This window comes from Triturus cristatus, chromosome 7 (assembly GCF_964204655.1).
Source record: "Triturus cristatus chromosome 7, aTriCri1.1, whole genome shotgun sequence".
NCBI classification, from domain to species: Eukaryota; Metazoa; Chordata; class Amphibia; order Caudata; family Salamandridae; genus Triturus; species Triturus cristatus.
In genome coordinates, this window is record NC_140590.1 from 759,503,705 (window position 1) to 759,520,340 (window position 16,636).

At 44.0% G+C, this 16,636-nt stretch overlaps 1 protein-coding gene across 1 annotated transcript in view; it reads left to right on the forward strand.

The window, feature by feature from the left end:
- LOC146810478 (uncharacterized) overlaps positions 1 to 12,362 on the forward strand; it is a 220,511-nt gene extending 208,149 nt beyond the window's left edge. The window contains exons 6-7 of the mRNA XM_085617475.1: positions 9,431 to 9,623; positions 10,429 to 12,362. Coding sequence (XP_085473601.1) covers positions 9,431 to 9,623; positions 10,429 to 10,733 — 498 coding nt within the window. The 3' untranslated portion in view covers positions 10,734 to 12,362. The remainder of the gene's footprint in view (positions 1 to 9,430; positions 9,624 to 10,428) is intronic.
- Positions 12,363 to 16,636: the final 4,274 nt, after the last annotated feature.

Genomic DNA, 16,636 nt, shown 5'->3' on the forward strand with positions numbered 1-16,636 from the left:
AAGTGCCTGGAAAGAACTACTCAGCCTAAATTGTCGGCAATAAAATTGCATAGATTCGCCGTACGGGGCCAGAAAACCGACCCGTTCTTACCTGTATTGGAGTCTAAAATGTAATGATGGCCCGAACGGGAGAATGCCCATGAGCTAAAGAGGGGGGCGAAACAGGAACGAATTAGAGTGTATCTAATTTAAATAAAGAAAGGCGCGTGGGAGCAGCACGGTCCAGCAAATCTGAGTTGCACTGACCGTGCCAAATACAGGAAAATAAGGTCGACCCGAACAGGAGAATGTCCATGAGCTGCTGCAGGAGATGTAAAGGTATGCATTACAGTGCAAAAGAAATAGAAGGTAGTAGAGATGATTTCAAAGTGCACCCCAAGCTGGCTGTGCGCTTACCTTAGTATCACTGGAGATGTGGAGTCAACGAGGTCCTGCCAGGTTGTGCGCACCAGGCGTTGCAGGGCTGTGGGCGGGTGCATTCGTTCCTTTTTCGCCCCCCTCTTTAGCTCATGGGCATTCTCCTGCTCGGGCCATCATTACATTTCAGACTCCGATACGGGTCCGGTCGGTTCTCTTGCCCTGTGCACTCAATCTATGCAATTTTTCAGTTTCAATAGTTCATTCTAGGCACTTCTCCTGTGTTTTAGAGCTTCTGGCCAGGCTTCTACACAAACAGGAATCCCCCTGCTTCCCGCAGGACTACCATTTTAGCTCCATTGAGTCTTTAGCTCTGGCCAATTCAGATACCTTATTCACTGGCAACTTCTTCAGTGTAATTTTAACTTTTTTATTATTTTTTTAATTTCACTTGTATTTTCCAACACACTGCACGTATCTCAAATCACTGCTTTCCTTCCCTTACACAGCCTATGAAAGCTTACGCCTGCCCAATTGGTCTTGAAACCCTTCCTTGGGCCTGTCGAGAATTATTAGTTCAGGTATTTAATTCTGACTTCTCTGGCGGTTCCCTACGGGGCCCACCCACTCTTGCACAGGACCCACTATTGACTGGTCCTAGATACAATGCGTAGGCGGATGAGGTTATTAGCATCCCTGCTAATTGGCAAAAAATTGTATTGCCTCTTTCTTCTGTTCTTCCCTCCCCTTTTTTTCAGTTGATGTTTGTTTACAAAATTGTAATGAATCTCTTGGGCATGCTATTTTCAATATCCTGATGATGAACCTATGATCTTGTATGGATCGAAACGTCATCAACTCCTGTACACTGACCCTATTGTAATGATGACAATAATGCACACAAGGACAGTTGTACTATTGAATTGTGACTAAACCTATGTAGTTTATTGTGCCTCATTCAAATGCCTGAGTCTTTTTAATTCAGCTTTGACTGATTGCTTGTTTGTTTTCTTCTCCCACCCATTGTTTGATATTATTGTAAATAAGAGATGTATACTTGTCCACTGGACACAAAATATATATAGGTGTCATTGTATCCCCATTGTATCCTTATGTTTACATGTTTGTGATGAAGGACTCTTGTTTCTTTATAAATATTACATACCCCTGGTCCCTCACTATCCATGGGTTGCCCTTGTTCTTTATAAGCACGTTCATAGTATAGTAGCTTCTTGGTTAATTGGTTGTGGTTGCCCGTTACCTTTTCAAGTACCAACTATCTGAAATCTTTGAAATCACAAGGTTGAGACTCTTGGGTTCGGGTGTCTGATTTCTTCATGGTTCTGCGTGAGAAGGTCTGGCCTCTAGGGGAGCCTATCGTACAAAACCATCGAAAGCTCGATGAGAAGTGTGAACCATCGTTGTCGGGCCCAGGTGGGAGCCATGAGGGTGAGGGAGGTCTGTCTCAGCTTCCGAACCAGGAATGAAATGAGGGGACAGGTGGAAAAGCATAGGCAAATAACACTGACCAGTTCATCCCTAGGGCATTGCTCATGGACTGTGGATCTGGGAATCTAGAAGTAAAGTTTGGGCATTTTACATATTATGCTGTGGCAAAGAAGTCAATGTCCGGAAGCCCCCATAGCTGGAAGTAGCAAAGAAGGACTGCCGGTTGGAGTTCCCACTCATGGACTTGTTGCCACGTCCTGCTGAGGTCGGCAAAGTCATTGTCCGCTCCCGGGAGGTATTCCGCCAACAGGTGGATCCTGTGGATGAGAGCTCAGCACTAGATGGACTGAGCTAACTAAGAAATCTGAGGGGGGTTGGTGCACCCCTGCTTCTGAATGTAGTACTTGGCTGTCATGTATGTCTGATCTAGGATTACCATGCCCACTATGTGGTTTAGAAAGGCCTTGAGCGCTAGATGGACAGCTAGCAGCTCCAGATAGTTGACGTGGAGGTCTCTGTGAGTAGGACCCCAATGGTCCTGGACAGCCAGGTTTTGTAATTGCACCCCCCACCCACTGAGGGATGCGTCCATTGTGACAGTGATCTGCGGATCTGGGTCGAGAAAAGGCCACCACGTGGCAAGTTGTTGGTGTTCCACCACTGCGGAGATTGATGTGTACAGTGGCCGATCAAAACTAGATATTTCCAGTGACCCTCCTTTTGAGATCACTGCCGCATTAAGCATCCTTGTGGAAGATGCATGTACAATTTTTTTGTGGGGTACTATGGCGATGCAGGATGCCATCATCGCTGTTAATTTGGCTGAAAAAGAAGTGGCAATGATTGGAAAGACTAAAGTCTTGCCTGGCTGGGATATGCTTTGCCGACCTCTGCCTTGAGGATACCTCCCATATATGGTTGACCTTGAAGTGTCTGGAGATGGAACTTAACAGCATTGATGGTGAAGCCCAATTTGTGCAGTAAGTCCATTGTGGCTTGGGTGTGTGCACAACAATGTAGTTGTGTAGCGCTCTTTATCAGCCAGTCATCCAGATGTGTAAATACATGGATACCTTGTATTTGTAGATGTGCTGCTACTACTGCAAGGCATTTTGTAAAGACTTTGGGTGCGGTGGTAACCCCGAAGGGCAACACTTTGAACTGGTAATACTGAGCACTTACCACAAACTGAAGGTAGCGCAAATGTGCCAGATGAAACAGAATGTGGATGTAGGCGTCTTTGAGGTCAAGTGCTGTTATGAAGTCGCCTTGATGCAACAGAGATATGGCATTCTGCAGAGCGACCATATGGAAGTGTTCTTGTAGGATGTACTTGTTTAGGGGTCTGAGGTCCAGAATGGGCCTGAGAGACCCATCCTTTTTGGGATTGAGGTAGTATAGGGAATACACCCTTGGGCCCTGTAGGTTTTGTGAGGCAGGCTCTATGGCCCCATTGATGAGGAAGAGTGCTTGGACCTCTTCCTGAAGCAGATGCTCCAGGGAGAGGGCATATCTGTGGGGTGGTATGTTGGGCGGTGTGGTGGTGAGCTCTAGGCAATAACTGTGTTAGATGATGTCTAGCACCCACTGATCTGCGGTGACGTGTTGCCAAGTGGGGAAGTACATTTCCAGCCTTCCCCCGACAAGTGTTGTGTGATTGGGGGGAGGAGTGGCAAGTCATTGCTCTGCTGGGTGGGTCATTGCTTTGCTGGGGTGGCTCCCTTGGGAGAGCCACCTGTACCTTTTACTTTGGCATTATTCCCATGATAGCCACCTCTGAAGTAGTCCCTGGTGGATGTTGGTTGGGCAGGCTGGTGCTGAAAGGATGTGTAGGCTTCATGGGAGGTGGTCTTGGAGCCTCCGTGTTAAGCAGTGCAGCAAAACGGACCGCTGTGAGAAAGGCGTCTGTAAGGCGCCTATGGCCTTCGCTGTTTCTGTATCGTTTTTAATTTCCTCCAGCATCTCATCAACCTGAGGCCCAAAGAGATGTTCCCCATCGAAGGGCAGGTTGAGGAGATGCTGTTGAATGTCTGGCTGGAGATATGGAGCCAGACATGCCTGTGGAGGAGGAGGCTTGAATTAATACCCCAAGCATCAGTGTCAGCAGCATCTAGGGTGTAGCTGATGGTTGTGTTAGAAATCAGTTTGCCCTCTGTGACCAACTCCCTACCTTTTGTACGGTGCTCCCCAGAAAGGCGTTGGGAGGAGTTCCTCCATTTCGTCCCAGTGGGCCCGGTGAAATCTAGAGAGTATACCAATAGAATTGGCGATGCACTAATGGTTGGCAGACTGTGCTGTGACTCGTTTACCAGCTGCATATATTCTTTTACTCTCTTTGTCTGACAGGGGAGCATCACCAGTGCCCTGAGTATTCACCCTCTTATGAGTGGTATGAACCACTAGGGAATCTGGTGGGAGCTGGCTTCTAATATTTAGAGGGCCCGAAGGGGAGGCCTTGTGTTTCATATCAACTTGTGGGGTAATGACTCTGGCCTTAACCAGCTCCTTGTAAATAGCAGGGGCTGGCTTGAGCATCCCCCTTAGCGCAGGCTGAAACTGAGTACAGAGTCTCAAAGAGAAGTCCTCCTCAATGGACTCCTTATGCATCTCCACGTTGTGATAAGCAGCAGCCCTACATAGAACCTCATGGTAAGAGGAAGTATTATCTAACTGAGAAGTTTGGGAAGGGTAGAGGACTGGATCAGTATAATATGAGTCTCGGGGTTCTCCCTGTGGGGATACTTCATAGGTTTTTCCCCCAGTATGTCCCCCTCTGTCAGAGTGTGGTGATCCCTGTGGAGTGTAGGATAGTGGGTCAGGTAAAGAAGGTGGAGGGGAAAGTGATGGTGGGGGTCTTGGTGGAGTGAAAGAAGGTGGAGGTAGTCCAGTAGACTGATGGCTTTATCTGATTTTTTATGCTGCTTTGGACGAGAAGGGGGCTCCAGAGCTTCTTCAAAACTGAGCTGTCTTTTGGAAGGCCTAGGATCTGGCATCGGCGGCTATGTGAGAATGCAGCCGTTTGAGGGTTGATGACTATCTGTTTTTGTCAAGCATCGAGCTGGTCTTGAAATTTCTGGAGGACCAGTTCGACTGGTTCGTGGGCTGGTCTTCCAATCAGAGGCAAGTGTTTGTTTTTTTTTAAACAGATTTTTATTGTCAGTTGCACAATAAACGCAGGGCTCTGCACCCCAGAGGCCGCTGCTTCAACAAGTTATACAGTGGCATGACCGCAAATGACTGTTTTTTTTTTTTTTTAAATATTAGAAAAACAAACACAATCTTGGACGTAAAATGCCATTCCGGATACACTCTTCAAACACCCCAACTCCCCCCCTCCCCCCCCGAGTTGCTCACTTCCCACTGATGACTGCCCACCCGCCAATAACCGAGGACCAAAGAGGAAAGAAACAGATATACAACCTGCTCTGAGGAAAGACCATTCCACTCTAGCACACACACCCCCCAGGCACCCCTCCTCCCCCAGGCATCGGACCCAGCCACCCCATCTCTACCCTCATTCCACTGGGACATCCTCTGTTGCAGTCGGAGGCTCCAGCCACAGGCCTCTATAGTCCGCCCACCGCTTCCATATTTTATAATGCTTACGCGGACAGCCCCGAGCCACAAAGATGGGCAGCTCCAGCCCCATGCAGAAGTGCCCCTAGCTCCTCACCGGTGTCCGCAGTGCAGGCTCCCGGGGCCGATCTGCCCCACGAAAATCGCCGCCGCCACCGGGCCATCTAAGCCGCAGGCTCACAGGGACTGCCGCGCGGCTTTCCTCGTCGCTCGGGCACGCCGGAATCGACTCCCCGGCTCCACCTCCGAATACTGGGCCGCGCCTCGTGAGCGTGTCTGTCTCCGCGCTCCGCTGCCCCGATCACCGCCGCCGCTCACCGAGCAGCCCCCTTCGGTAGCAGGTGCCGTAGCGCTCCCCCCAGGACTGATCGCGGGTCCGAGGGAGCCAGGATAGATGACGGATGAGTGATGGGCTGGACGGAGCTGACTAGCACGCGTCCGCCATGTCGGCCGCAAAGACACGCCCACAGAGGCAAGTGTTTTGGCACAGATATCAACACCAACTTGTACTTCGAGACCGACAGTTTCGGATGCAATGGTTGGGTCGGTGCCGAGCCGGGAACGGGAGGCACTGAGGGCTTTGGTTTTAATATTTTCTCTGGAGCCGAGCTGCCGCTGGGCGTGATGTCCGTAGTTGGCTATCGGTGCCGCCCATGACCCAAAGGCAGTGGCGACCCAGAAGCCTCCTTCTGTGGGTCCAAAGTGGCTGAGTGATCCTTGTGGCGTGGATGCTCGAAGCAGTGTCGAGAAGGAGCTGTACTCACAAACTGTTGAGCCGGCGGTATATCTTTAATCTCTAGGTTGGAAACGAAAATTTCTTTGTGCAAGAAAGCCTCCTTGTCAGCGGTCAAAGGCTCAGGATAATGTTCCCCCTTGAGGTACTGGGTGCTGAAGAGGTCTGGAGTATTTTCTGTGCTCCTGCACAACATCTCAAGGCAACAGGCCTGGGGGTCTTGAAGGGTCTTCTTCTACCGAGAGGATCCACGCGTCGCAAGAGACATCATCGTGCTCGGGTGAGAGGCAGAGATTGCTGACCTGATGGAGATCAGCCCTGGGGTATTTCACACGACACCGAGGACAGTAGCGAAAGGGAGTCTATTACATAACAGGCAAGACATGTTGAGAGCAGACTGCACTGAAGTAAAAATGAGACCCTGACCGGCGAGACCCCCACCCGGGGTCGGAGTCAACCGGGGCATCGATCTGAGCGGTAACTGGAAACACTGGCCTGAAATGCAAGAAAGGTGTCAAACGGATCGTAAACAATACTGACAGAAAGAAACGGAACAAAAAAACTCAATAACAATTACCGAAAAGGAGTCGACTCAGAGCACGGAAGTACAGGTTCTAACCCGATGGCAGGAAAAAAAACAATCTAGTTTTGGAGCCGATGACCATGTGCACTGCAAGCAAGAATTAAATACATTGTATGCACAGCATGTGTATCTACAGCCACACATACCTAACAATTCGTTTTATACGATTGATTGGACATTGGACAGGACATTCCTCAGTGTTTTCAGAGCTCTAGCTAAGGCATTGTTTAAATATCTGCATAAATTATGGAAACAAATACCATGAGTTTGATATCTAAACTTCTTGCAAGAGCCATTTAAATGGCAAGGGTAAAGAAACTTCGAGCATAACCTAACTTGGTGAGAGGAGAAAACTATGATGAAGCATGCCACCATTTTTGGGTGCGGTCCCCCCTCTCATTATTTTAAATGTACCTATAGAATAGAGGTCTTTACACATGTAGGTACAGGCTCCCTATCTTTCTCATTCTGTGGTGAGAATAGTTCAGAAATAGAGCAAGCCAAAAACAAACCAAAGAATTGTTTCGAAATTGTCAGACAAGCCACAAATCCAGTAGCCCCTCCTCTTATTGAACAACACGAAAGAAAACAGTGAGGAATTTGCACAGTTCTTCGAAGAGAAGATAAAGATCGGGTCTTCCATAGTAACTACCCCATCCTCTACACCAGACCAAGACCCCAAAGTAACAAAGATCATTTCGAACACAATCCCTGACCAAATCCACGGGCACCCTCCTAAAAAACAGAAGTGTATCTATAAGCCCCTACTGGACCAAAATCATCAATAATTCACTAAAAGATTGTATGCTACCTAACTCGCTGAAACTAGGGCAAGCAGCACCCTTCCAAAAATCCCAAACCAACTTTAACCCAGTAACAATGCTCCCCTTCCTCACCTAAGTCATCGAGGGCTGTGTTTCCTCACAATACAATCCGCATATCCGTGAAAAATATCTTCTCAACACCCTCCATTCAGGCTTCAGAGAAGGCTGCAGCACAGAGACAGCCGTGCTGTAAATAACTGACGAACCGCTATGCTTCTTGGACAATGGAGGTTCATGACTTAACATATTACTAAACCTTTCTGCAGCACATGATATGGTCAATCACTCAGTCCACATCAAAAACGTAAAGGTTGCCTGGTGCCTAGCGGGAAAAGTCCTTAGATGGTTGTACTCTTTTCTCAAATACTGTAGCCAGCAAAAGAAATCAACAACACACACACACACACAGACCTCTATGTCATTGATCAAGGTGTTCCTCAGGGCTCCATTCTCTTACCTACTCTTTTCAGCCTCTACATGTAACCACTCTGCGGTGTCCACAGTCACACCAATATTGCCTACCATCTTTACACTGACGACACCCAACTATACTCCAGGATATCCTCAGCTGAAGACGAAACATCCCTAACCTTCATCCTAGCAGACCAATCATGGATAACGAATCATCAACTCAAACTGAAACCCCTCAAAACAGAATTTCTCCTTCTCTCACCCCACATACATCCACCCCAACTCAATCATAGCTTGACCTGCTCAACATTCTAGGATACAGTCTCTAGCTCTTAATTGTATCAAAACTCTCTGCATCACCCTAGACAAGTATCTTGCAAGCCCACATAAACACACAAGCAAAACGTGCCAATCTACTTTTAAAAACATTGGTTCAAAGCCTGATTCTCTCTAGACTGGACTACGAAGTGTCCCTACTTTCTGGGATTCCTAAGATTCGCCTCACTCCCTTAAAGGCAATAATCTGTGCTGCAGCAAGGCTTGTCTCAGGCACCAAAAGCGTTGAACATATCATTCCTGTACTTTACAGCCACCTGAAACAAGATGTATCTTCAAGCTGGGCTGCATCACTAGTCACAGGAACCCCCTAATATCTATCCAAACAACCCATGGCATCAGGATCCCCTATGCCCCTGAGAAGCACAAACTCCTTGCACCTAGAAACTACTCTCATCAAGAAACCGCATACACCTGCTTAATCACTCACGGGAAGTGCTATAAAGATTTGTAAGTCTCTCCCAACCTGAACTACGTACACATCCTTTCTGTGACACCCTATAAGGGAACTGAGCCCAACCCTTCCCCACCATGCTTCTAACAGCTACGTAACATGATTTAGACCTGAACCTTGATTTAGAGGTGTGAAAATGCTTATAGATATTCCCGTCTCATCCATTCGATTGCAACTCAGGTTTGCATGTTCTGAACATATCTTACAGTAACAATGAAACAAACTACTTTCTATGAAGTGTTCTTACTCCATTAAGGTATAGATCGACTTATATAAAACCGACTAATAAATAAATAGAATATTGAATAAGGGATCCAATTAGATTATGTATGATATCCTTTTCTGCAAAAGAAAAAAATCAGGAAGTTTGGATCCTGGGGCTCATGGATGCATCTTTAATTGCAAATCGAGGAACTTTAATGTTTCATTCGCACTAGCTCCTAAGATAGATAAAGGCTTTCATCTGTAGCAAAAGAAAAGGTGCAGGAAGTCTGGTGAAAGTCTCATAGGGGAAAGAACCAGGGAAAGGTGGTAACTGTAGCATTCATGTAGGAATGTTGAGCAAGGTTCCTGTGAGCACAGGATTCTGAATGCTAATATGTAAAGGGCAGTACTGGGGTGAGAAATTTGTTGAATAGCTGATAGGGGCAGTTGAGAATGTAGGTAGCCATTTTTTCACTAACATGTCTTCTCCTTTGATAATTCAGGGATTGGGAGGTCCTGTGGGGGCTGTCATCGGTGGCCGCAAGGAGTTTATTAAGGAATGTCTACGTGCACGAAAGGTACTAGGTGGTGGAATGCGCCAGGCTGGAATACTTGCTGCTGCTGGCCTCTTGGCGCTATCACAGGCAGAAGCCACACTGAGAAAAGATCATCATAGAGCCAAGAAATTTGCCACAGGTGAGAAGGATTTGAAAAACATTGCGACTTTCAACCAGAAACTAAGCATGTTTAATATGCTGTCGTCACCTCACCTTGTCTTGTCCCTTCCCGGATCTCGTCCTATCTTCTGTGCCTGTGCGCGTGTGTCCTGGCGCGCGGGTAGAACGTTGAAGTGAAGTGAGCAGGAGCCGCTAATTAACGTGCATTCTGATACGTAGAACGAATAAAGCAGGTCACTTCTCAACCTCCGCTTGTCGCCTCATCATTACACATGTTATAAGCTGAGGTTGCAGAATACGATGGAAGCACTGGGTAATTGTAAGATGGGGCTAAAGTACTAAGTCATTGTCAGAGAAGACGGAAGTGCAAGATAATTGTACGATGAGGCAGCAAGTTGGAGTGATTCCTTTAAAAATGTGACCGAAGTGCTGATTGACTCTAGGATGGGATGGAGGCATTGAGTGTAGGATTGAATCAAAGACCTGAGAGATTATTGAATGGGCTTGAAGAATTGAATTAGTGTTGGACGCAATGCAGTGACAGAGTGATTATCGGATGAGATACACACACTGAGTGATTGACTGATGGCATGAAATTGATGACTAATTGTAAGATGAAACTGCTGCACAAAATGGTTACAAGATGGGATAAGACCATGGAGTGATGCCAGATGAGGTGGAACCAATGAGTGAGTTTAGAAGATGGCAGAAATGCTGAGTTATGAAAAAATTCCTATGCTTTTAGGATGCGGTGCCAATGGTAACAGGGTGGAAATCGTGGCTCTTGCGAAACAATCATTTTATTTGTCTCCCTCTCTCTGCAGGTGTACAGAAGCTGGCCTCTCCTGTTTGCTCTGTGGACCTCCAATCAGTCGAGACCAATATGGTTATGTTAACAGTCGATGAGCGCCGAATCTCCCCGCAGGAGTTCTGTGATAGGATGTGGGATGTGAGCGAGGCCGAAATCCTGGCGCTTGGACGAGGGGTGAAAGTACGGATGTTCGTGATGTATAAACGCACACTGCGCCTGGTGTGGTACCGCAACATATCAGAAGAGGATACAGAGATGGCACTGAACAAGCTGAAGTTTGTGGTACAAATGTACAGCACAGAGCTGGGTATCGTTTGACTGGAAAGAGCAGAGAATAATGCAAGGGTGATAAGAATTGACAATCATACACAAAGACACACAATAGGAAGAGATTAGGATCATGTGACAGGAAAGAGCTGCTAGTCATATGATAGGGCGGAGCTGAAAATCATGAAGGGAAGGATCATGTGACTATGACCATCCCAACGAGATTTGTGAAAGGCTCATTTAAGGGTGTTAGCCTCCTCATCTGAGTTGTTCTTTGTTGCTTCAAGCCAGCTTATTATTTTTGGCTGTAAAGATTTTTTCCAGCAGCATGAGAGGAAGAACAGAAAAAAGTGCAAAGGGGTATGAAGACCTTCAGACACTGGTGTTTACAGTTTCCATCATATGGTCTGTAGTTACTCTGATACCGGAGGTGCTTTCTCAGCATTCAGTAAATTTAATTTCAAAGAGAATAAATATTTCTTTCAGCGCAAATCTGACCAGAGGAAATATTTAGATCTCTTAAGGGGTAGGAAGCCAGGCCTGATTACTTAAATTGTCTCCCAGTTGTATGTCTTCTCCACCTTTAGACACCAGTCTATTATTCTTTGAAAAGGACAATCATTTTTTTCCCTCACATTTTTATCAGAGCACACCTGGTTTTCTCACAAATTTGCAGAAAACATGTCTCCCACAGACGTATTTAACATTTATAAAAAAAATATCATTGACTAACAGCAGAAGCTCAGAGAGATAGAAGCACCTATCCTACTGATACGTTCTAGGGACCTTCCAGAACACGTTCAAGCAGAGAGTTCTCTAGACACTCTGGCACCATGGACTTAATCAGTGTGACAATATAAAAGAAAGAACACAATTGACTGCTACCCCCATAACCAACAGAGCATTACATGAGTGAGTTGCATATTTGGTAACAATAAGTCCTATGAAACTTCACAGTTATCATGTTTTTGAATTCCAACCCTCTTTTATCATGGGTAGTAGACACAAGCAGAAACACTAGTAAGCTACAAATAATTTTATTAAAATTAAAATCCTATTCTATTGCACACAATGTGAATGGTGATTATGAAAAATAAACATATTAAAGACAATTATATTTAGGAGCAGGCAGAGCAATTGAACATATTGCAACATTAGGATGGTTTTGTAAGGGTCTTTTACATCCCCAGTCCCTCATTTCCCGTATCTAACTAAGCTAATATTAGCACTGAAAATATGCCTATTGGAGTTTCATAGAGGGTTCACACCTGCATTCCTTTCTAACCAATGGAAACGGTATTTAGTAAAGAAACAGCATATCCTGCTCCTGTGCCATAGACTGCATAGAGAATTTGATGTGCCTTCCCTGTAGCCTTTGGAATTATAACGCAGTTTTCAGTTATATATGTATGTATTTATGAACAGCAATAAAATTGAAAAAACTGGGCTTTAAACATATTTGCTGTAATTATTATTACAGAGTCCAAAAATTAATAATAATAAAAAAAGGTTTTAAAAAATCATCAATCTGATTGAAAGATAATAATGATTATATGATCATATAATCGTAGCTTCTAATTGACTTGTTTAAATCCATGTTAAAAACATCACCTGGTTATTTTCAAACTTGCAACATTTGACACAAATAAAGATGTCTGTCTTGTAGTGGAAAATCAAAAATCTTTAGGCTTCGATGAGGATTTATGAATTACCTTCAGATGTTGATGATCGTTTAAAAACCACAAGTCTCTCAAAAAATTAAGACGTTGAAATCACAGGCAAGTATGGTGTAAATGTCTTAAATGGTGTTTCTGAAGACTCAGATGAGGTATCTTGCAGAACAACACCAAGTTAATCAGTAAAAGCAGAAATCTTCTTGTCTGGCACTTGTTGATGGTGACTCTGTATTCGCATTGGAACATTATCGTATATAATGGATATAATTTATACCACAGCAGTTTACTAGTTTTTGAACAGTTAATAAAAAAACAAAACCCGGAGTCAACTAACAGCAAGAATAATTTGTAGTAATTAAATAGGAACCATCTGCTAAGAGTGTATGATAAGAGGAAATTAATCGGGTCGATACTGCATGCAATTTACAAGCAAGGATGGGCTTCAAATGGTTACAAGTGTTGTGCAAAGCTTTAGAATCACAAAGGAGTAAGTCGCCTAGTGGGTTACGGCATGCACATTTTGATGAATGCAGTATTGTCTTTTATCCAACAGCTGGATTCAAAAGGAAATTTCCAGGAATGTTGTAGAAAGGCATTGTGCATTTTATCACACCAACCCAAGGATGTGTGTTTTTGACAATCATAGAAATTAAAGCAGTGATTGTCAAGGCGGTAACTCCATACAAGAGCCACATAAGGAGGGGATCTTCTGCTCTAGAGAATGGAGTGCTCTCTGTAGCCTGTAAAGATTGTACAAAGCCTCCTTGGAGATCTTTGTCTATATTGAGGTCAAATTATAGAGAGAAAACAAGGCTGATGCGTTTATAAGCTTCCATGGTACTTAAATAATTTATAAAGTTTCCAATGCACAGTTCAACTGTGTTATTGCTTTCGTCTCAGCCTGCCCTTTTTGCAGTAGTCCCAAATCTTCTTTTAAAATATTTAGAAATAATGGTTGAGATGTGCGTATGTATTTAAAATGTGTTTGAAAGCCATTGCCAATAATTGTAAACCTGCTTTGAATTGTTTATCAGTTTCACCAATTCTTTCTGCAGCTTCTCTTTCACAATATGGCAGCTCTTTTTTACATCAGCATATATATCAAGGTATATATAATCTTAATTTTACATGATGTAGCCCCAGAAGAAAATTACTTAAATCCATATCTTTGTTAAGTTGTGACAAGTGTGTTTTCACAGCAGTCAAGCAAAAATGGAATAGCCAAATTTGGCATCATTTTCCTGCACTTTATGTAGTCAACGTCATGGGAGAATATATGTTATACCAGGTCTGAACCAAAGGCATGTAAAAGAAATCTATGCATGCAAACATCAAAACCTATTGGCCATAAATCTATTCCATCTGAACAAAACAAAGTTAATTGTATGTTCCATTCTGCACCATTTCAGGTCCATCACTACCCGTAATGTTTTCCCTCTATTTAAAAACTGCAAAGTATGTGAAATTATTATTTTCAATTAATGGTATCTTTAAGTCTCTAAACGATGCAAAACTCCTGCATGCAGTTTGCTGAACTTTCTTATGTAAAAATATCACTTCTCTGGGAATCATGCACGCTCTAAACACGGTGCATACATGTTATGGCCAAGGTGTTTGTAGAATACTTTGTACTGTAAAAATACAGAGCCAGGCATGTTTGATCATAATCATGCTTTGCATTAGTTGCATTTAAAGAATTGGATCACTGCAACCAGTGAAAGTGTAGAGCATGCACATTTGGAATGCTAGCTTTGCTGCTTCAAGTGTAGCTATAGGAGAAACTACTATATGTTTCCCTTGAGCAAAAGTGCACTCCTTAAGTTTCGCTGTCTGAATTGTAGTGAGGATTTTCTCAGTAGGAGTAAATCATTCCTCTGCTGGGGAATACAAACGTGATCTGTATGCTGTAAGGAATAGTTTGTCTTTCATTGTAAACTACATATGTGTAATCTGAAGTACTGGGAACAACCCTAATCACTAGGTTTATTTTGTTATCTCAGGTCTGTAAATATTCTGTCTCTAACATATCTGTTTACAGTCTGTAAGATTGCTGTGTGTGTTTTCATCCAATTCGTTTCAGAAAATGAAGTCATTCATTCATACAAGGGTTTACCTTGCTCAGCATAATGTGGAAAGTAAGCTCTTTCAAAGTTAAGACACCCCATCAGGGCTTGTATCTTTTTTAAAGTGTTTGGCAGTATTAGAGTAGCACACTTCTGCAGGTAGTCAGGTGCCAGTCCTTTAGCCTCGCTATTTAATACATATCCAAGAAAAATCACATTAAGATGTGCAAATTTGAGATTTTTAAAAAATTGATTTTATATCAATGTCAGGCTCAGAGCTTCTCTATCCTGTACATCCTATCTAGGTGTTCAGTCTAGTCAGCATCTGTAATGTAGATGTCATCAATATATGATAGTACTTTAGGATCGTCTTGTAAGATCTCCATAATCCTTTCTGCAAAGAATCCAGGACTATTCTTATACCCCTGGGACAAAACTATGTAAGCGTAATGAAAACCGAACTGAAATGCCCTCGGATACTGGGATTCAGGTACTATATTTTGCCTAAAAGGCCCATTAGATATATCTAACGTTTTATATTTCTTTCTAACTAAAGTTATCATTAGTCTGGAGCTTTGAACATTTTGAATCGCCTGTGTGTGTATGTTCATATTTAAGCTTCTATTATATAAAACTGTTCTATATAAATTGTCAGGTTTTAACACTGAAAAAAGAGGGACGCTCATGGTGGAATGACAAGACTCTAATATACTTTGATATTCAAATTGATCTGAAATCGGTTTTATATTGTGTTTAGCTTTAAAGGCTATTGAGCATAGACCTGAGGCTCACTCCTTCCGAGAATTACATGTGGAACAGATTTATTCTCCCACCCCGCCTGATTTTTATACAGTGCTGGAGCCTGCTTTGAAGCTCTCTCACATGCATATCCTTCCCTAAGCTCTTCAGAGGAAAATAAATGCATAATTACGTCTTGTGGTAAAGGTGCATCCTTATGGAAACCAGAGGCCAATCATCCTCTGCATGTATGACATCATAAGCATCTGATAATTGAAACCACAATATAGATTTGAGTTTGTGCAGTATATCACCCTCAGTTTGTATCTCTGCTTCATAAACCCTGTCTGGAGGTTTTACATGTCCATCCAGATCATCAATTTACATGTTTTCTTTAGTTGGAGTCACCCCACCCGATGTTCTTTCAGAGTCTGACGAACTATTGTCACTTCTGCTGTGTTGTCCAGAAGCGCCACTGCCCAAGTCCTGTTCAGCAGAAGTATCCAGAGTTCATAGGGCATGCTTTTCCACTAATTTGTTTTCTTAAAATGAGTCTTTGAATTCGAACTTTTCTGGTCTTTATTTATACTAACTGCATCCTCACTCGCTGATTCACTTTTCTGTTTAACTTATTAATTCTTGCTGCAATAACACCGCTAAAACCGAGATTATCTTCTTCGGTCAACCCACGGAGAACAACTGGAGCAAGTGGTGGCCCGCTGGGCTCCCCCCTCCCAGGACTGTCCAATCTTCGGTAAAAAACCTGGGTGTCTACATTGATAATGAACTCTCAATGCAATTTCAGGCCCTAGTAGGAACTTGTTTTGGCTTAATGCGAATGCTGAAGAAATTCCTGTCGCTCCTCCCTCTGGACTCCAGGAAAGTTTGTGGTGCAGGCGCTGATAATCTCCAGATTAGACTATGCCAATATCCTTTATCTGGGACTTCCAGACTACCTTCTTCAATGCCTTCAGGCAGTGCAAAACTCAGCAGCAAAGTCGATTCTCAAACCTAAACCCAGGTCGCATATTAACCCCCATCTTAAGTCCTTACACTGGCTTCCAGTGAGGGAATGGATAAAGTACAAGGCGTTGGTTATTTTTTCCGAAACTCTCCATGGCATGGGAGCCGCCTCCCTTAGGAAAAAAGCAAGCCGCTACACACCGGCGAGGGCACTTAGATCGTCCTCTGCCGATCTGGCTTGCATCCCTAAAAGATGGCCGGTGCGCAGAGGTGGTAGGTCCTTCGGCTTCTTTGGAGCCCACGCCTGGAACAAACTGCTGGCAGCTTTGAGATCATCAACAAATCTTTCGTGATTTAAAAAACTGTTGAAAACATGGCTTGTTAAGAACTAAAACCTCCTTAAGACAGCCATCTGTGAACTGTCAGCACCTGGACACTCCATCCGGAGTAGCTGTGCGCTCTACAAATAACGGTCATTCATTCATTCATTCAATACTCAGTCCGTCCACCCCTT